This window comes from Vanessa cardui, chromosome 19 (assembly GCF_905220365.1).
Source record: "Vanessa cardui chromosome 19, ilVanCard2.1, whole genome shotgun sequence".
Taxonomy (NCBI): domain Eukaryota; kingdom Metazoa; phylum Arthropoda; class Insecta; order Lepidoptera; family Nymphalidae; genus Vanessa; species Vanessa cardui.
In genome coordinates, this window is record NC_061141.1 from 5358923 (window position 1) to 5381702 (window position 22780).

A 22780-nucleotide genomic window follows, 5' to 3' on the forward strand; every position below is an offset into this window, starting at 1 on the left:
CCGTTATTAATATTCAAATGTTAATAGTCATATCCAATCTTCTACATCGCTCTATATGAAACATAGATCCGAGATGGCCTAGTAGTTAGAACGCGTGCGTCTTGACCAATGGTTGCGGATTCCAACCCAGACAAGCACCACTGAATATTCATGTGCTTAATTTGTGTTTACAATTCATGTCGTACTCGGCGGTAAAGAAAAACATGCATATGTCTAATTTCATATCAATTCTGCTATATGTATATTCCACCAAAACCAGCATTGAAACAGCGTGGTGGAATATGTTCCAAACCTTCTCAAAGAGAGAGGAGGCCTTAGCCCAGCAGTAGGAAATTTACAGGCTGTTGTTGTTGTTGTAAGAAACAGTAGCTATGAATAAAATTTTCTTAAAATATTTTATGTTGCCCACGTCCTACGGTCCTCGTTTTTATTGACGACCTTAAACTGCCTTTAACGACCTTATTTTCATAACATATGACCTTCGCCTATCACAGTTCGTAACAGTTTTAAGAACTGCATAGATAATATTTGCAAAAATAGAAATTGCATTGCAATAAAGTACTTTATTATCTTATAATTGATTACTTGGTATTATCAGATAATTTTATATACCTTTTGAAGGGCAAGGAAATGCACTCAAAAATGCATTCTGATGTTATCACTTAGTAGATTATTTACAATTGATAAAAACTGCAATCAGTTTTCATATTTCCTTAATATTTTTCCTTATTAACCCACTAGCTGATATTTACAAATACCTTTGGATTTCTTCAGTCACTAACACTATTCTTTGACTACAAATTAGAATATGAAAGTCCATAAACTAGGCCTGACAAATGAAACGTAAAAAGTACAGTTTGCAAAATAAATACCGACTAGTATATATTTGTTTTGCAAACTGTACTTCGTCCTTTTTTTTCTACGCGATTTATAATTCATCTCGATTAATTAGTTTAAATTGTTTTTGTAAATAGTTATTTTATTCTGATATTTATTACTGTAATATTATAGCGTAGCGTATAGATGAATAAAGTACATCAATAAGTCTCCGTATAAAGAAATATCATGTTTCATTTAAATTTTCTTGTTTCCGTTGTTATAGGAAAAGTAAATAGGAGGAGTAATGCTGATTGATGTGCATTGAGATTGATGCTGAGATGAGCTGTATTAAATATCTTACTACAGATAAATCTTTCTTAATCATAATCATATGTAATTCTTAAGTGTGTTTTTAGGACGTAACCTAACACAATATACGAACAATCCGCTAACTTTAGTAGGATAGTTTAGTTATTTGGGTCACATTAAATAGTCCTTAAAATATTTATCTATTCGAACCTAAAACATAATTCCACAGAAAAATATCACCGTCCTTAGTGGATCCCAAATCAATTTTCGGAATATTTATTACTGGGATTATGTTAAAGTCGGCAAGGCGATAATGGGCGAAAAATAGCGGATTGTGCATTAAATTGAATAATTTCTGGGAACCCGACGGCTCACGCAAATGAGATTGTGGATAAGCCGTGTAGCTTTTAAAAATTCCGGCCTCGTGTAATGGGAAAACATGGGCTCGTTTCGAAAATAACGTATAACACAAAATGCCTTTGTTTTTACTTTTAGACTAATTATCAAAATGGATATTAGATGTAACGATAATTTATTAATGTGATGATTAGAGAAACAATAAATATTTAAACGACGAACCTCTTTCCACAACTGAAACGTATAAATATATAATTAAATGCCATGCATTACTACATTTTTTTATGTGATAGGTTGTAAACGCTCACCTGATGGAAAGTGACTACCACCGCCCATGGACATCTGCAGCACCAGGGGGCTAGCAGGTGCATTGCCGGCCTTTGAAGAAGGAGTTCGCTCTTTGTTTCGCTTCTTGAAGGTTCCCAAGTCGTATCAGTTCGGAAAAATCGCCGGCGAAAACTGGTTCCACAAAGTGGTCGTGCGAGGTAGAAAAGGATTTTTGGACATCAAGGTGGTGCGGCTGAAACTTTGAATTTTTACGAGATGTCTGAAGGTGAAATTCAGCAGCCGGGTTTAATGCGAACAATTCCTCGGAACATTCCCCGTGAAAAATTCGGTAGAAGATGCAGAGTGATACAACATCTGTACGCAATGCCAAAGGATCAAGGAGATCGGAAAGGATACGATCAAATAGAAGTAGCTGGTACTGGGGAGTGTGGGTGTCAAAGGTACTGTCGTCTGCACAGCAGTGAATGTTCTCGATTTGCAACAAATCATTGCTATACAGAAGAAACAGAGTGGGTGATAGAACGCAGCCTTATGGGACACCAGCATTGACGAATTTTAAGTCACAGCATGCACCGTCGACAACGACCTTGATGCTCCGATCTACCAAAAAGCTGGTAATCTAATTGCATTATTTTCGGGAAGCCCACAGAAAGGAAGCTTCGAAAGAAGCGCTTTGTATTACACGCGATCGAAGGCCTTCGCTATTTCCATAATGGCTGCTAATGCCTCACCCTTGCTCTCGACTGCTTCAGCCCATCTATGAGTAAGGTAAACTAGAAGATCACCAGCCAACCAACCCCGACGGAAACTGGTTCTCCTCTAGATATCGCAGGAACTGGCGTTAATAATGGACTCTATTATCTTGGAGAACAAGGAGGTGATGGATATAGGCCTATAACTGGACGGATCTGATCGGTTGCCCTTTTTAGGGATCGGATGCACCAAAGCCGTCTTCCAGGAGTTTGGGACAACGCCTAATGCGTAGGATTGCCAGAAAAAACGCGTTAAGACCGGTGCCAACTCGGGAGCACATGTCTATAGAACGATTGGAGGGATGCCATCGGGTACCGCAGAATATGGAATGAAAAGTTCCATAACCTGAAGCACCACATCGGCGACAGATTCAGCAACAACGCTCGGATCATCCATAGAGAAACAAACCCGCCCCCATAGGTAAAATGCAAAGATGGACTGCATCCCATCCCAATCGGCTGGCTTGTAGTTCCACACGCGACGGCAGCGCGCGAAACGAGGAACGAGGAGTACCGTGTAACCGGCACTGTACTCCGGACGAGACAGTGGTCCGACAAGCCTAGAGGGGATCGACGATAATCTGATAGCCATCCGGATGCGAAGTCAGCAGAAGGTCCAACAGGGAAGGTGTATGATCCTCCACGTCAGGTATTCCCATTGGCGAGGTGACCAGTTGACTCAGCCATCTGTATGATGGGCATTGCAATCGCCCAGAGTCATTATCTCTGCGGATGGAGTCTGCTGCAGCACGGAATCTGTAGCAGTTTGGACGTGCTCAACCAATCGGTCGGTTAATTGTAGGTGGAAACGAGCAGGTGAATCACCAGATGGAAAGTGACTGGTCCAGTCTTTCACAACTAGTGTTTCTGAACGTTCTTCAAATTTATAAACTAACGAAATCTTTTAGGGAACTCTTAATAATTATGACGCATTTATTTATATGTTAAAAGCAATATTAATAAATAGGCTCTTAACGTATAAAACTCCTTGGTAAATATCATTTTTGTGTCAGACGGCGTTTAACTGTTCGGAACATTAACCCAAGTAGCATTTAATCGACGCGTCATTACCCAGCCCGCTACTATTTAGCAAGTATACTATACAAGAAAACGTATAATTATTTTTAAATCGCCCCGAATAAAAAATAAGAGATATAGTCATGTCACAGTATTTATGTAAAGTATTATCATTCGAATAGATTTAGTCTCGATTTTACACGATCATGCACCACTTTTAGTTAAATTTTAAATAATAAAATATAAATCAGAGCAGGAATATAATGATTACCGATTAACTCAGGGTAATGCTCGAGAAAGGGGTCTGAAAAATTAGTTGTTATTTGCTTTTTAAAGATGAAACAAGACACATGACTGGATTTTATTTTATTTTAGTTCATATACAGGCACAAGGGATATAACATCTTAGTTCCCAAGGTTGGTGGCACATAGACGATGTAAGGAATAGTTAATATTTCTTACAGCGTCAATGTCTATGGGTGATGGTGACCACTTTCCATCAGGTGGCCCATCTGCTCGTCCGCCAACCTATACCATAAAAAAAAGTAAAAAAAATGTTATTCATGCATTTGTTTCCTCCATGACTGCAAACCTTGAAATCTGTTCCTGGAAAGAAATATACACCTAAATTAATGAAGCACTTCATCATCCTCTAATGGCTCAAGGCTCATGATTTGTCTTGTAATTTTAATGTAAAGCAAAAGTAAGTAAAAGTAGGTAGCTGGACCAAAATATGTGTAATTGAATAAGTCAAATTTGTTTTGGTATAAAAAAGGCACAAATTGATGAAAAATAAGTCTGTAAATAATATTATAAATTATGTTTTAATCGTTATGCTTCTAAAACAAATGTTGAATATTTTTTATTGAACCCTGACATGAATACAAGCAACATGCGTCATAAATAATCTTAGTCGGACTAAGACACATCTTAAGGATGAAAACCAAGGCTACGATCGTTTATTACAACAAATTATAATATTTTATTAAAATTTAAATAGTAACCTTGTTAACGATATAATTCTAAAGGATTATCCATCCATGATAATTGGTCAAGGTCAAATTGTGAAATTAAACATTTTGACGACCTCCATGGTCGAGTGGTATGTACACCGGTTTTCATGGGTACGCCACTCTGAGGTCCCGGTTTCGATTCCCGGCCGAGTCGATGTAGATTACCATTAGTTTTCTATGTTGTCTTGGGTCTGGGTGTTTGTGGTACCGTCGTTACTTCTGATTTCCATGACACAAGTGCGTCAGCTACTTACATTGGGATCAGAGTAATGTATGTGATGTTGTCTCATATATATTTATTTATATATGGATTGATTATACTGGATTGGGATATATGACCTTGAAAACTTCTTTTATTGACAGATATGTATATAAGTATAATAATCGTAAATTTATTAATGCCAATATAACGCCATTAAATACACATTTTTTTTTTTCGAATTTACAGTCGCTGTTGGCCAAAGTCGCCTCTACATCGTCAACGGACTAGTGGTCGAGTTGTGAAAGACTCTGGTTGATGTTGAGAGCCCACTGAAGGGCTGAGAGTATACATATCCTGTGGATCAGGGCTTAGGAATTAGGATGCTGTCGACGTCTGGAGGGAGGACATTGCTCGGAGAACCATCAATCATCATACGCCTAATATTGGACGTACAATATTAATGTACGATATCTTTCTAATAAACTATGTATATAAATACATATATAGAAATATTTTTGACATAACATTTGTGGTGGTGAAAATTATTTCCTCCTTATGTAGTTTACCTTATATAAATTCCAATGAAAATGGCATAATATTGCCTAAATAGGCATTTCATGCGATTTTCTAATAACTCCGTCACATTATGTACTACTAAGAATCTGTGATAAATATCTTTATTTATATATACAACGCTATTGCACTTAACATATTTCTTTTTTAATTTTGATTCAAAAATTCCCAAAACAGTTTCGTGGATGTTCGCAATGCCATTTTTTCGCACATTCGTAGTGAATGTAGATTAACCAAGGTCTCGACCTCGATATGGCATCAATTTGCGATCAAATGTTGTTTATATGGTTTTTTTCCTGTTATGGAGCTAAGATAGCCCAGTGGTTAGAACGCGTGCATCTTAACCGATGATTGCGGGTTCAAACTCAGGCAAGCACCAATATATGTATAATTGTATATGCTTAATTTGTGTTTATAATTCATCTTTTAGTCGGCGGTGAAGGAAAACATCGTGAGGAAATCTGCATGTGCCTGTGCCTGTAATTTTCCCACTGCTTTGAAAAGGCCTCCTCTTCCATTACGGAGAAGGCTTGGAACATATTCCACCACGCTGTTCCAACGCCGGTTGGAGGAATGCTTACACATGTACATGCTCACACAGAATTTCGATAAAATTAGACAATTGCAGGTTTCCTCACGATGTTGAATCACATGACATATGATAAATTAGGTGCATGACGAATAAATTTGCCTGCCACACTATCTGGACCTAAAGTTCCGGTTTCTAGTGATAGCGAGACGGAAAAATCCAAAAGCGTCATTAGATCGATCCTGTACCTCGGATTTTACTACCATTAGAAATAGCCCTCGAAATATTTGATGAATTTATAAATACTAATAAATAAGTATTAGGCGACATCACATACATTACTCTGATCCTAATATAAGTAGCTAAAGCACTTGTGTTATGGAAAATCAGAAGCAGCGACGGTACCACAAACACCCAGATAGAATTTTCTACATCGACTCGGCTGGGAATCAAACCCGGGACCTCGGAGTGACATACCCATGAAAACCGGTGTACTCATTACTCGACCACGGAGGTCGTCATTTAGTTCAGATACATTCGAGATACCTTTACTCTGGTAATTAAATAATGGTTGCAATGTATATAATTTAAAATGACCTAATATATTCGTCAATTTGACACGTCGATTTACATGCACTTGCTTTCTCTGACACGAGAATCTATAGCGACGAATAGCGTCGAATGACGCGATAGGGAGCTATTTCTATTGGTTGTGTTAATCAGCAGTAATCGGTTTTATTTTCATTCCATTGCATTTTCCGATGCTACATCTATTTTGTGTCGTACTATACTTACATAGTCTCTTTCTAATTCTAATGGAAAGAAGTCAAGTACTCTCGTGCTGTAATTGGTAATTGTTTTAATAATTAGTAGGGACACTTTTATCGCCTCTTTATTTCCTTGATTACATCTTGTATCGAGTGTTATGTGAGTTTTATTCGCTTACTAATGTTTCCATTGTTTTCATTACCGACACATCGAAGCTGATGACGTTTTAAATTACCGGTTTTTTCGTTATCGCTCCATTACTATTAGCCTTGTTTAAATTGTTTCTGTAATTATTTTGCTCTAAATCGACTATAAATTAAATTATTCTGTTTTTAAATTACAAATTAGTTAATTATGTTACATGTTACCTTTCACTTAATACGTTAATTTGATTACAAGCATTTGTCAGTACATATTGCCCTGAATAGTAGGCTGACAAACATTTCTTTGAGTATTTATATAAACAATGTACTTCACGGCAGCATCAATAAGGATTATTATATTCAGACATTAAGAAACACTCAGTAGGAAAGATACATTATCATATTTTCTTTGTTATGGAAATTTTGACCCTTATACATTTATGAGGGTATAGATTGTTAAAATCCCACTCCTGGGCAAAAACCTTTCCTAATTATAAACATACCAAGAAAGTTTCCATCAAACTGTTTGAATGCCGTTTTGACGATGCCTAATTTATTTTATGGTATAGGTTGGCGGACGAGCGTATGGGCCACTTGATGGTAAGTAGTCACCATCACCCATAGACAATGACGCTGTAAGAAATATTAACTATTCCTTACATCGTCAATGTGCCACCAACCTTGGGAACTAAGATGCTATGTCCCCTGTGCCTGTAGTAACACTGGCTCATTCACCCTTCAAAGCGGAACACAACAATACTGAGTACTGTTGTTTGGCGTTAGAATAACTGATGAGTGGGTGGTACCTACCTAGACGGGCTTGCACAAAGCCCTACCACCAAGTAAATAATAAAGTAACGCCCTCTAATCATAAAGTATATCACTGTGTACATACGTAAAATTAGATAGATCTTTTGTTAAAAAACCTGACGTAATACTGAGGCGGCTTGTGTATGTTCTATTGATATATTAAATGATAAAAATTGCATATAACGATGTGACCTCTAGATTATAACAAAGTGCATATAAACACAATATTTTTTTTATCGAACAATCAAATAAAATTCGTATTGCTTATTAGATTATGTATAATATTCTTGCAGTAATTAAGTTTACATTACATTTACGTTATCACAATAATTATATATAAATATAGTTTGTATAGCACTCGGATAATATATTCTACACAATACATAATACACGTTAAACTTAGATTCTCAAAAGCTCGCTCGTTCTTAGTACAGCTATCGCTACGTTTAAAAACATCTTATGGTGTTATTAGCTATTCGATATGACTCTAAATATAAAATAAGACTTACAAAACACGGAACTTAAATTAAATTTAAAACTATTGAAAGCAAATTGTACGATAATAATAAATAACAGAAAAATATATGACATCTCTATACTAATACTATAAATGCGAAATGTCTGTCTATTTATCTATCTATACTTTGCAGCGACTAAGAAAATCTGCCAGTTGTAGGTAGGCTTACCTGCCTATCAATACCGAAAACGCGAGCAAAGCCAAATAAACAACTACTATATTATATAGCACATATCATGTTCTATATTTAAAATGTTGCGTGGCACTTAAATCAAATTCAAGTATCTAAGGAGGTTGGTTATACAATTTTTAAAGAGATTTTAAGAAAAAAGGTTTTATGAAAATACATACCCTCCCTTTGCTGCTATGTTTCTACGAAACCTTAAAATTATCATCTAAACAAGAGTGTAAGATCTTGGGAGACTCGTTTCAGTTTTAGATTATATATGATCATATTGGTGTTATATATAATTATGACTAGTTACAGAATATTTTCTATAGATACGTATACTATATCGCTCAGAAAATATATTTTGTACATACAATTAGTTATACTATTGTCAATACTTGAAGATAACATAATCTATGAATCATGAAAGTAATAATACTTTTAGTATTGAAATAATTTTTAACATTTTTTTAAACCTTATTCCTACTTGCTTATAAATTATATTATAGAATGAAAATTAATTTTTGGACTGCTAATTAATGAGGACATCGAAAACAAAAACAAAATGGTGTCGCATATTGTCATTATGAAGGTGTACTTATGCATATATTTGTTGTACACACGCAATATTCTATTCGTGCATATATTTACTCCAGATATTCAGCCTTTGATTGCGTGCAAGCGCGGTAATAATACCTCTTTTTTAATTATGTACGCAAATTGGACACTTGAAGGTAAGTCGACAATACAACTAAACTTGGGACCTAAGCTATGCTTGTTACTAACACACTTACACTTCAAATTAAAATACAACAATAAAAAAATATTGGAAAACATCATATACATGACTCTGATCCCAATGTAAGTAGCTAAAACACTTGTGTTATAGAAAATCAGAAGTAGCGATGTAACCACAAATACCCAGACCCGAAACAACATAGAAAACTCGTCTCGGCCGGGAATCGAACCTGGGGCCTTGGAGTGGCGTACCCATGAAAACCGGTGACCCCACTACTCTACCACGGAGGTCGAGTACATAGATACATTATTAGTGCGCTTAGTAACTAACCAGAACAACTTCCACAAAACCCTACCGCCAAGTAAAGCTATAGTCCTCTTTAATCATATCAGCCGCCTTTTCGCCGATCATTATAGTTGGTATATTAGTGTTGCCACTGGGAATGAGAGGCATTATCGAAGCATCTACGACCCGTAACCCCTCAATATTGTAGACTCTCAATCTTTCATCGACAACACCACCCGGTCCCATCGCGCACGTCCCTACTGGATGTAATATTGAACTAACACTATTCACCACATAACATCTCCAGTATGCATCTGTTCCATATTCGAGACCTTCACAACCCTTTACTTTTAGTTTCACTACTTTACTACCGACTTTTTGGTAGTAGGATGTTTTGGCGAGGCGCAGCATAAATTTGACGGCTTCAACTGCTACATCTATATCTTTCTTATTTCTGTAATATCCTAACTCTATAATGGGAGCATCAAACGGGTTATTGCTTCTCAATTTTACTTGTCCTCTAGATAATGGGTGTAGAAGAAGGACGGAAGTAACATCTATCTCATTGTAAACGTTCGCTTTGCTCATCGAAAAGCAAAAATCTTCATCGTAGTTAATGATTGTTCGACATCCATATAAAATGATCGGAGCCGCAGTGGCGCCGACGTGAATATTGAAAGTTTGAATATTTGGTTTATCTCTTCTGTGATTATAATGAGATGAATTCACTTTGAGAAAACTACATTGAGTTGGTGTTGGATATGCGTCAAGCTCAGAAGCGACAAATACATTCTGAATCGCAGTCTGAATACCTCTTTGTCCAGTGAAAACTAACGGAGTAAAACTATGATCTTGTAAGTTTTTACCAACTGGAAGTTCAGTAATAACATTTATGTGTAACGGTTCTAATATTTCTGAAGGCCCTATTCCAGACAGCATTAAAATTTTTGGTGTATCAATAGATCCTGCTGACAAAATTACTTCCATGTTTGCAAAAACATCTATTTTTTCACATGAATTAAGCATGACCCGAACACCATATGCTCTGTTAGTTAAAGGGTCTATTAAAACTTTAATAACTCTGGCGAATTTCGTAATAAAAAAGTTTGGTCTGTCTTGAGCTGGTCGTAGATATGCTTCAGCTGTGCTCGATCTTCTACCATCAGCAAAGGTAAAATGTGGTCGAGAAGCACCTACAATTTCTGGGCCATTATTTTCTAAAACTCTCTTTATTCCAATTTCCTCATAAGCATTAAGGACTCTTTCGTTTATTTTTTCAAATACAGTGTTTGCTTTTGGTCTTGATATTGCGACGGGTCCTGACGTTGAATGGAGCTTAGCATTATATGGATTGCTGAGTACTACTGGATCTGTCATATTTTCAAGTTTTTTGAAGTAATATAGAACATTATTCCAGTCCCAACCGGGGGCCACTTCACTCCATTCATCGTAGTCTTGTGGTACTCCTCTAGCATAAATTTCATAGTTATTGGAAGATGACCCTCCTAACATTTTTCCTCGCGTCATGAAAATTTTCCCGTCGGGATGACTTTGTCCAATTCCTTCATCGAGTTGGGCCCTATAGTCCCAATCATACTCTGTTTGAGCGAGTGTTGCAAACAAACTGGGTATCTGCAAAGCGAATTTTTTCTCAATATTATCGATAAATAAACATTTTTTTGTCATTTTAAAGTATGATATATAAATTTTAATAACATTTAATAAAGATCTAGACATTAAATTGTGAATCCTCGTAGTATTTTAATACTATAAATCTTTAAAATCCAGATATTATGATGCACAGTTTATGGAAAATGTTTGGAATTTCTTCAAATATTTAGTCCATTTAGGTTTGCTTGGAAAAACATCTTTAACGTATGTATTTTTTTCTATTACGTGAATTTATAGCAATTATTTTTTATTACCACACTAGCAACTGGGGGATCCCTTCCCGCTTCCAAAAGCAGAACCTTCCATTGCGAAATTTCACTTAACCTAGCAGCGACAGTGGCGCCGCCAGATCCTGCGCCAACAACTATGAAGTCGAATGTGTCGCCATCTATGAAAAAAAAATAATTAATATAACATTTTACACCATAAGAACATTTTTATTTATAGCAGCTTGTAAATTTCTCACAGCTGGGATAACATCTATACTTAGCCAGAATTTAGCGACGTCATCCCTGACCCAGCCCTGCTCTTAAAGAATTATAAAAACATAAATTAATTATGCGGACTAATAATGTTTATATATGTACTATATAACATATAATAATATACATTTTTGTTTACGCAAGAATAACTTAATATTTTCGTAATAACCTTCAGTCGTAAGAATAATTTAATGAAAAGATTATGACCTACAAACTGACATCGATTCAATATTTATGTATTGTTTTGAATACTTAACTTATATTTAGCTAACCATAATCTGTTAAAATCTCGACCTGAATTTCATTTATTTTATAGGCGTCATCGGTAGTCAATATATACATACTAGCAGCCCGTCCCAGCTTTGCACGGGTGGACATAAGCTTTTTATTACCTACAATTTTAACTTTCATATATATTTGTTGTTGTTTTTTACCAACATGTTTAGCAATTGTCTTTCTTTTTTAATTTATTTACATAAAACCTTAATAAATAATATACCTATGCCTTCTTTGTGAATCTCACTGTCTGTTAATGAAAACCGCATGAAAATCCATTCCGTAGTTCTGGAGTTTATCGCGAACATAGAGACAGACAGACGCGGCCAGGGAACTTTGTTTTATAATATGTTGTGTATAATATATATACTATTATGTATTTTGGGAGACAGGCAAATGGGTCAAGCGATGAGAAGAGGTCACCCCAAAGGCATTAGTACTTTAAGAAATATTAACCATTACATCACCAGAGTTTGGAACATATTCCACCACGCTGTTCTAAAACGGGTTGGTGGAATGTACATGTAGCAGAATTTCGATGAAATTAGACACATGCAGGTTTCCTCACTATGTTTTCCGTCACCGCCGAGCATAAGATGCATTCTAAACACATATTAAGCACATACATATATATAGTGGTGCTTGCCAGGGTTTGAACTCGAAATCATCGGTAAAGACGCACGCGTTCCACTGGGCCATCTCAGCTCAATATATTATATAATAGTTCCAAACCCTCTCCTTAATGTAATTTACGGGCTGTTACTTTACTTTTTCTTACATCGCCAATGGGCCACCAACCCTGGATTCTAAGATGTTATAACTAATTCTCTAACAGAGACGTAAAATAATGAGGAAAATCGCATTCCATTGTTAGTGCATAGGTATAACGTATAATATTAAACACAGCTTAACAGTTTTGTAATAATAATTATGTTGATGTACTTGTAAATAAAAGTTGTTGGTATTGAATTAAACGTTTACGCCGTACGTAGTCATGTTCTTGAGAAAAAAATACGCAGACAGTCTATATTATTTAATATAAATTTATGTTTATAAAATTTAAATAACACTAATGCAATGCCTTTTATTGTTAATTTATTATTTATTTCGACTTTAAAATAATGTACCTACATATAGGAAGAAAATCCTTTTAAAATACTTCAATTGTTTGTTTAAATTTTCACTCATCTACTCATTATATTTTCTTTGATATCAGTTACAAACTATTTTGTCTTTTTATTTTCCTTCCATCTTGCCTTTTTTTAAAGCCAACCTAGACTACTTACATTTCCACAGACAATAAACGCTTAATTTTAATAATTTCACTCGCAAAACTACGGTTGGCTCCAGTAGACGGGGAATAATTTTGTGGTTCAAAATGTAAAAAAATATTTAGTATATTAAGAATATTAAGAACACTATAACTCCTTTTGAAAAACTAGGCGCCAATATATTTTTAAAAGAAGAACAAAAAATAGAGCACTTTATTTTTCACGAGACAATTATAGCTCACTGTTATTTTTAATATGATATCTTGTAAAAATTACCTTTTAACGGGAACGATGTTGGCCATCCCACTGGCCCTATCGCTTGTGACAGTGCCAGTAATCTGAGGAGCCATCGCAACCATGGGATATCCCTAACGGACTGAATGAAACCGAGGAAATTATTAACAAATACATTTAAGATCATTTCTATCCAGTAGTTCACTTCACTTTTTTTTTGTTCTCTGCTTACATTTATTTTTTTATTATTTTTTAATTAAAACAACTGCTTTGGAATACGCGTGTGGAATCACTATACCCACTAAGGCGATTAATGTGTTGCATTTAAAACCAATTTTAATTCGACCCGAATTAAGTGAATAAATTAAATGTCTATAAAACTTTACGAATGATACGCGTCTGTCTGCTCCTTTACGTCTACTAAGTTTATACAATAAATCCATGTTTATTATAACATAAAAAAGACAATTTTAAGTAAATTATTTTTGTTCTAATGAAACATGTTTCATATTTGAACCATATTTTATTAAATAATATTAAGAAGTATATGAGTATAATAAACAACAATACTGTTATTTTCTTAATAATTAATTTGATTTAATTTTTGGTTTTACTGATACAATATCAATAATAATGTATATTTGGTAGAATACATGATTTGTCTTTCCTGTTTATATTGTTAAGGTTTTTTTTAATTATTCCATGTTTATATAAAAACAATAACGCGAGTAAAACAATGAGGCACAGCTCGTTCATTCTATAAATGAAATGGAATAAAATGGCGAAGGTGATCAAACTTAGTTATTATTCTAAGCGTGTAAAAAAATTACGTCCTAGTAACAAAAAGTCATTAAGAGATTTTTTTTATTTTAATTAAATTTATTTTTTTAATTAAATTATATTATATGTTATGGTATCTTTATGTTTATAAGCAATATTACATCTCAGTATAAAAAATGTATTTTGTCTTTGTTTATGGTATAGTTTGGTGGACGAGCACATGGGCCACCTGATGGTAAGTGGTCACCATCGCCTATAGACAATGACGCTGTAAAAAATATTAACTATTCCTTAAATCGTCAATGTGCCACCAACCTTGGGAACTAAGATTTTATGTCCCTTGTGCCTGTAGTTACACTGGCTCACTCACCCTTCAGACCGGAACACAACAATACTGAGTACTGTTATTTGGCGGTAGAATAACTGATGAGTGGGTGGTACCTACCCAGCCGGGCTTACACAAAGCCCTACCACAAAGTCTATCGTTTTATGAATATATTTCATTTAAATTAACAAAAACATGATATAGTTCAGCGTTCCATATGGAATTTCGGATAGCATTTACTTTAAATACTTTTTTCGGTGATGTTGATCCATAACTCCCAACATCTCAGCTAAATATTATTTAGACTTTTAATTAGTTTCACCACTTAGTTTGTGATTACTTTTTGTCGCTAATTGTATTCATTGTTTTAATCGACGCAGAACTAAGTGCCAAGATGTGGAAAGATAACCAAACAATTGTCTTATTAATCGACATTTTATATGTTCTTCATATACATTTATTTACATATTTCATATACGAATTTACCAGCAGCTTGAATCGGACGAAGCCTAAGGCGGCAAATTTTAGAAGCGGCGAATTTGGGGTCAATTTTTATTATATATTTTATATTGAAACTAATAGTGAATAAAAATGAATTAATTGTATTTACCGAGTATAAATTATTACGCAAAAACTATTTACTGTGCAATTTTAATTAAATATAATTTAAATAAATTAAAGTTAGGTTATAAAACAAACCAGAAAATAACATATCAATCTCTTAGTTCGCAATCAAAGTAATTATTGAAAAAAGTTTGTGTAATTAAGATGTTTTTGCACTCGTCGAAGAGATGAAAATTTTGTCTAACAACATTTTATTAGTATAATTGTAAACAAGGGTATCGAATTAAGAGGTTTTATATGTATATACTGGTTGACTTCAAGGCAAGATATATTACGTACATATATTATTGTATTTAACTAAAATGACTTGAGCTTCTTGTCGAATCTTCAGGGTAAAATCTACTTTTCGAACTGGGGGTAGCTTAATATAGTTTGTTATATGACGATTTATAAGTGCGTGAAACAACCTACTTGAATAAAGTATATTTTGATTTTAAGAGGACGATAGGGTATGTGAATCCGCTACGTTATATATTACACGACATACATATTTTTGAAAACGCTACCTCTATATCAAATAAAATAGTTACGTCAGTCGCAAACGAGAAAATAATACCTTTGAAATGAATCGCGAAAAGCTGGTAGGAGTAAATTTAAATAATATGTCCTGCGTTGGCTGGTCTCTCTTCAGATTGGTTTCTGTGACCGAACTCGATTAGACCGACACACATATTTATATACTATATTTTTATATTAAATACGTGTTAGAAATCGTTATCTGTTACCTATTTATATATGATGTATCCACCAATTTCAAGAAACGCAAAAAAATATAAATTGTTCTATTTTTCTATCTGTGTAGCCACATTCCTTTCTCTATTTTAAGCAAATCTCCTTCCGCCTACTCGGAGTCATCTGAGCACATCTTTCTGGAAGTACTATTCGGCAAGCTAAAACTTCTTTTGGGGGCTTTTTATTCCCCATCACTCGAAATTAACTACTTTCACAATCTTGAAATCTTACTTGAGACCCATTTACCTAATGTTGACAAACTATCATAATGGGTGATTTTAACACTTGTTTGGTTAAAAACGATTCACGTGCCAAACAACTCAATCATATAGTTACCAGCTCTAATCTTTATCTTCTTCAAACTAATCCTACACATTTCTTCCCTAATTGTTCCCCTTCACTTCTTGATCTAATGATTGTGTCTTCTCCCGAGCTTGTCAGTACACATGGTCAGCTCTCAGCAGATGCGTTCTCATATCATGATTTAGTCTACCTGTCATTTAAGATTCGTCCTCCTAAAATCAAGACAACGGTAGTCATGCGCCGCACTTTTAAAAATTTTAATAATGCAAACTTTATGCAAGACTTGCAGTCTATGGATTGGGATGCAATTCTTAATGCTACAACGATACATGAGAAGCTGAGTATTTTCAACTCACTTCTCATTGAATTATTTGACAAACATGCTCCCCTCAGACCAATTAAGCTTAAACATCTTCCGGCACATGGTGATATTAGAACGCTGATGACGCAACGTAATGCTGCTAAGTCCAAGTATAAATCTAGACCGACTGAACAAACCCTTAATACATATAAAAGACTGCGTAATAGGTGTAATAGGGTTTGCAGAGATGCTCAAAGAAAATATGTACATGCTTCTATAAATAATAGGAGCACATCAGATGTTTGAAAATTTTTAAACTCAATGGGTATTGTTCGATCCAGGGTAACCATTTCTCCTGACACTGATTTAAATTCCCTCAACAATCATTTTGCCAATATTGCCTCACAAAATTACAATAAAGCGTCAACCATTTCCCTACTTAAGTCACGGATCAAACCCAACTATCCCAATTTTACTTTTGAACCTATAACCACCGATGACATTTATAAGAATGTAGCTTCTATCTCATCGGATGCCACTGGTAGCATCGGGATTAGTCGCAAAATGATTGTACTTGTCCTCGACGAAATAGCACCTATTATCTGTCACATTTTTAATTACTCTCTTTCCTGTATGTCTTTTCCTAATGTTTGGTTCATTTAAAAAATGCAGTCATGTAAGTTATATAAAATTATATATGTATGCAAAATATCGTGCCCGGGAGTCAACAGGTAACACCACGCTTTTTTATCATCTATAAAAACTTGTTTCAAATAATATTTTGACAAATGTTTTTTTTGTCCCCCGGGGACTTGTAGGTACGTTGCCGGCTTTTAAGAAATGACTACGTTCTCTTCAAGAAGGTTCCCAAGACGTATCGGCTCGGGAATCACCGAAAGTTGTTTCCACATAAAGTTGACCCAAAAAATTATATGCCTTAAAAATCTTGGTGTGGATGTTCGGACATCTAGGTAATTCTGAGGCGAAGTCCGAAAGTCACTTCAGCAGCAAGGATGTATCTAATCAATTCTTCGGAACATTTTCCGTGAAAACTGCCTTAAAAGATGCAAATCCAAAACATCAAACAGGTCGGAAACGACTTGACCGTCTACAATTCGAGCCACTCTGCGTTTAATATGGTCCAGTGGAAGAAGCTGGTATTGAGAAGAGCGTCCATGTGAAGTCGAATGTGCCTGTAGTTTAATACAATGGGCCGGACCCAGTCTGAGACTATGTTAAACAAGACTTGCTTTTAGTTACACAAGTTTGTTCCGATTTATAATTAGCGCTGCATACAAACCGTTGTCTGTATAGCCGTGAATATCATATCATTGATATGTAGAAGAAACAGATTAGAACGTTATCTACGTTCTAAAATAAATGACTATGCAACATCCTGTTAGATCAACAGGTTTACATTATTAGGCTTTGTATTTCAGTGAGGCCTTTACCAGAACTGAACTGAACTTTTGTGTAAATCTTGTATATTGTCATGTGAAATAAAAATTTACTTGTTTATTTAAAATATATATAGTTGCTTAATTTTTTATGACATACCTATCTAGGCGGGCGGGCAAATGTGCAGAAGAAATATTGCATAAGTCTATCAAGTGTATGACAAACATAGGTTTACTTTCAAGATTCAAAGATGTGACAATCCGACAGAACCATTTTTATATAACATAACGTCTATAAATACTTACTTCGTCTTTATTATATTATAATATATATTTTAATTATATTATTATTACATTATGTTATCTAATAGGATATACTATTTTTCGATGCTGGAATTTACTTAACAACAAAGTAGTTATAGTGGTATTAGAGCAGCAACATTGCACTAAACTGATAAGATCTTATAATCTGTTCCAGTGACGAAATGTCAATTGTCATTGTCAATGTGAATTGTCAATAACTGCGATGAAACAGAAACAACGAATTACGAAAATGTTATCGACTAAAGATGAAATAGTATATATAACCCGCGTATAACCGTTAATCAATTATTCACTTGTATTCGATTATTACTTATTAAATATTTCCGACTTTGCTCCACATGATACTAGTTTAAGTGAAAAAAAAAATACCCAACCAAAAAATATAAATATGGACTTACCGGAAAAGTTCGAAGACCTGTCGTTGAATAAGTATTATAAAATTCTTTGATGGTGAAAATATAATATGATAATTTATAACTTAACTTAAATTACCTATCCCTTTTAGAGATCAACCCAGCAGTCAAAAAAAACGTGAGGGTTATATTAGTTGGAAAGAATATTTTATGGCCATAGCTTTTTTAGCTGCGAAGCGAAGCAAAGACCCAAGCTATCAAGTGGGAGCCTGTGTGGTTAATAAAGAAAACAAAATACTTGGAATTGGGTAAATATTTCAAATAATTAAAAAATATTTTCCATGACGTTGAACAATATAATTATTACTTATTGAATTGTATTGAATTGAATTGTACTTTATTGCACACCACAAACAAAACAAAAAACGAAAGTAACACAAAATTAATAACTTACAAAAACATAAAATAAAATATAAAAAAAAAAATTAGATTAAAAGAGTTGTACAACGGGCGGACTTATGGCTAATGAGCCATTTATTCCAGACAACCCAATCAGAGAGAGATTTTTAAAACCATTGGCTTAGGCGGTGCAGTCATAAATTTACATACAAATATTTACATACTAATACTTATACTTACTACATATATAATATAAATAATAATAAAAAATCCTTTTTAATTCCATACACTTCTACATTATAAAATAATAATAATAAATATAAAGAGTGTTTAACTAATATATAATTAGTGGTAAAATTAAGTTTAAATACATTACGGCAATAGTTGTGTGCATAATTGTATATTTAAATATGATAATTTCTCATTCAATTGATTAGTATCTATCCTCTATTAAAAAAATATTGTTAAACATTAAAATTAATTAATGAACATTAAAATCATTACCAAATAGTAAAATAAATTATAAACCAGTTAATTTAACAATTAAATACTAAAATCAATTAATAATAATAAAATTATTTATCAGTAACAATCACTATTTTACATTTATGTAATTTTAGAAATTTATTCTATTATGCAACTATTGTAGTCTCTGTGTGCAGTGCACTCTCATCATATATAAATATTATGTATAAATAATATATATCTAAATCATTATATATATTTGAATATCGCTGTAATTATTATTTGTTGCTGCGGTGAAGGAAAACATTGTGAGGAAACCTGCATGTGACAAATTTCACACAAAATCTGCCACATGTGTATTCCACCAACCCGCATTGGAACAGCGTGGTGGAATATGTTCCAAACCTTCTCCTCAAAGGGAGAGGAGGCCTTTAGCCCAGCAGTGGGAATTTACAGGCTGTTGTTGTTTGTTGTTGTGTTGTATTATTTGTTTGTTTTTTTTTTTAATTTATTTAGCTCAGACTGGATTTACATAGTATCACTAATATGAAGTTTGTACCAGTACAAAGTAAATTATTGGTAAATAACTCAAAAAGGCCTTAATTGGGTACAATACCCAATGCCTATTCATAGGACTGCATTTATTGCATTGTTCTTTATTTTACCCAAGTGAAAAAAAGAGTGCCCAAATTATCATTAAAAATAGTAATAACATAGATTCATAGAAAACAATTATATAATTAAACTTTGAATTTTATATTAATTTTAATTTTATATAAAATGTTGAGTAAAATGCAAATTCAAGTTAAGTTTCTGTGACAATATGAAATTATTTTACTTTAATTATAATAGAGCACATGTTGAGAAATTTAATTTGCACATGTCATATTCTTTAAATATTTGTGAAAAATAAATAAAGAAAAATATAATTTCTTAGTAAATAAAATACATATTTTACATTATTATTATATATTAATTTAAGTAATTGTATTAACTAACATGACTGTATTTTTTTAAATGTTGAAAAAGAGTTTCTTGCCGGTTCTTCTCGGTAGAATCTACTTTCCGAACCGGTGGTAGCTTCACTTAATTGTTAAATGACGATTCAAAATGCTTATAAAAGCCCACTTGAATAAAGTTTATTTTGATTTTGATTAATTTCAGTTACAATGGTTTCCCAAATGGGTGTAATGATGATGAATTTCCATGGGGTAAAAATACATCATCACCATTAGATAGTAAATTCCTTTATGGTAAGTTAAGATGAAATTTTATGTTCTCCTTTTTATTTGATTTTAAATCATTATTTATCATTTTGTGTCTGTTTCATTTTTAGTACCATGATAACATTCATTTACTAAATAATGATTTGTTATTATTTTGGTAACTTTCCAATTTATTTGTTAATGATAATAATAATAAAATCAACAGCGTATTGTAGTTACTTGTAATTTAAATTATAAGTGCGTTTAATATGTAAATCATGAAACATAACATTTGAATGAACTATTGTAAAATAAATCTTGTAAACATTTTATCTTTGCTTACTTACAATTAAAATATAAATATTTTTTTTCATAATATTTTATGCAATCCGTCTAATCAAACATAAATATGTAGTTATCTTATCAAATATCAATCAAAATATTTCTTATTATTCTTTTAAATAATACTTATTTATAATAAGTGCATTATGACATAATGAGACTGATTTTTTATGTTGCGTTTGTATAGAGGTAAAATAAAATCAACATGATAATCTTGCTTGCTAACCCACTAAATAATGTCATGTTGCATGAAATAGATGACTTAGCACCTTATCTTATTTTACAATGTTTATTTTATTACAAATTTCAGTTGTAAATAATAAAATTTATTAGTAAGTGTTTTAGTAGTACTAAAAAAGGGACAATAATAAGTCAATTATTATTGCTTTATTGTGATTAATTAGGTGCAATTAAAAAGTATTTTTAATTACACGTAATTAATATACATCATGTAACATACAATTTCCTTTTTTTTTTTAATTTTTCTCATGTTTTATTAACTTATATAGGCAAACTGGCAAAAGAGCCTCCTGATGGTACAACTTCATCACAACCCATAAACAAATTTATGATGTGTGGATTTACTTACCCAGGATTGACACAAAGCTCTACCTCCAAGTGTATTTTTAGTATTATCTTTTTATAATGCTGTTACTCTTTCAGTATGTCATGCAGAAATGAATGCGATAGTGAATAAAAATTCTGCTGATTTAAAGGACACCACAATATATGTGAGCCTCTTTCCATGCAATGAGTGTGCTAAAATTATAATACAATCTGGCATCAAGGAAGTTGTATATTTATCTGATGAAAAAGCACACAAGCCAATCTATATAGCATCTAAGAAAATGTTTGATGCAGCTGGTGTAAAATACGGGTATGTATTGTGTAACGTCAGAAATAATAAAAATTCAAGCTTTTTTTTATAAAATAGTCAATTAATAATTTGTTGAGCTAACATGAACCAGTTATGTTATGTAAATTTTAGTCAAAAATTGAAGACCAGTTACCATGTATAGTAAGACACAAATTAGTTGTAGCATCGGAAAATGCAATGGAAGGAAAATAAAACCGATTACTGCCGATTTCCACGGCCAATAGAAATAGCTCCCTATCGCATCATTCGACGCTATTCGTCGCTATAGATTCACGCGTCAGAGAAAGCAAGTGCATGTAAATCGACGCGTCAAATTGACGAATATATTAGGTCATATGATATTACAAGTTATTAGGTTTATGCAGAGATCATATTTGCGTGAGAAATAAATATTGATAATTTGGGATAGCGTACTTAATTCGGTTGTGATCGGTTTTACGAATTTTGCCGATGCGACATCTAAGTTGTGCATTTGTTTTTATAAATTTCATTAGTGGTTAGGAAACACTTTGTATTGAAACTTGCATGTGACAGATGTTATTATGCCACATTTGTATCTTACCTGCGTAAAAGCAAACCTCCTTTAGAGGAAAGGAAATGAGACTACAGGCTGTTACTATTACAACTATGTTATAAAAAACCATCTAAATATATAAAAACAAGTTATTTTTTTTTTAAATGCAGTTATAGACTTGGGATAATATTTATTAAAATAATATGAAATTGAACTGGTTTCTAGATTTGTTACACAATGTATCAGCCGCTATGGAGTTTTCGAATTTGCCTATAACTGGTTCACTCACAATACCATAGAGATATTGCTTCATAACTTGTAACAGAAAATATATCACGTTTTTCTTTTGAATAAATATCCTGTTTTTTTTAATTAAAATAAGAATGTAGCGATATCTCAATTATCAATGAATCTGAAAAACATTTTCATTATTAAACTTTATCAAAACAATTAATGCAATGCTATTTTTACTCTTTGCAGGCAGTTTATACCAGAAAATGACCCCATTGTAATCAACTTTACAACAAAGAATTGACTAGAAAAACGGGACCTCATCGAAGTTATGTATTAATGAATACAAGTCAATAAATATAATAAATATATTGTATAAGTTTT

The 22780-nt window shown here is 33.2% G+C and overlaps 2 protein-coding genes across 2 annotated transcripts; one reads left to right on the forward strand and one right to left on the reverse strand.

The window, feature by feature from the left end:
- Nucleotides 1-9211: 9211 nt before the first annotated feature.
- On the reverse strand, nucleotides 9212-13630 carry LOC124538049 (ecdysone oxidase-like). The gene is made up of 3 exons (XM_047115059.1): nucleotides 13267-13630; nucleotides 11216-11349; nucleotides 9212-10922 (listed from the first exon to the last, which is right to left on the reverse strand). The coding sequence occupies exons 1-3, from the start codon at nucleotides 13409-13411 to the stop codon at nucleotides 9357-9359; spliced, it is 1845 nt and encodes a 614-aa protein (XP_046971015.1). The 5' UTR covers nucleotides 13412-13630; the 3' UTR covers nucleotides 9212-9356.
- Nucleotides 13631-18174: 4544 nt separating this feature from the next.
- On the forward strand, nucleotides 18175-22703 carry LOC124537803 (deoxycytidylate deaminase). Its single transcript, XM_047114713.1, has 5 exons — nucleotides 18175-18439; nucleotides 18516-18671; nucleotides 20392-20480; nucleotides 21438-21651; nucleotides 22646-22703. Exons 1-5 carry the CDS (start codon nucleotides 18399-18401, stop codon nucleotides 22698-22700), a joined length of 555 nt encoding a protein of 184 aa, XP_046970669.1. The 5' UTR covers nucleotides 18175-18398; the 3' UTR covers nucleotides 22701-22703.
- Nucleotides 22704-22780: the final 77 nt, after the last annotated feature.

Bases quoted from the DNA above. Each gene is read 5' to 3' on its own strand.
- LOC124538049 (XM_047115059.1), bottom strand. From the start codon at position 13,411: ATGATCTTAAATGTATTTGTTAATAATTTCCTCGGTTTCATTCAGTCC. The intron at 11,350-13,266 runs GTAATTTTTACA...TTTTTTTCATAG, and splicing joins AACATCGTTCCCGTTAAAAG to ATGGCGACACATTCGACTTC. The intron at 10,923-11,215 runs GTAATAAAAAAT...TTCGCTTTGCAG, and splicing joins ATCCCCCAGTTGCTAGTGTG to ATACCCAGTTTGTTTGCAAC.
- LOC124537803 (XM_047114713.1), top strand. From the start codon at position 18,399: ATGGACTTACCGGAAAAGTTCGAAGACCTGTCGTTGAATAA. The intron at 18,672-20,391 runs GTAAATATTTCA...GATTAATTTCAG, and splicing joins AACAAAATACTTGGAATTGG to TTACAATGGTTTCCCAAATG. The intron at 21,652-22,645 runs GTATGTATTGTG...TACTCTTTGCAG, and splicing joins GCAGCTGGTGTAAAATACGG to GCAGTTTATACCAGAAAATG.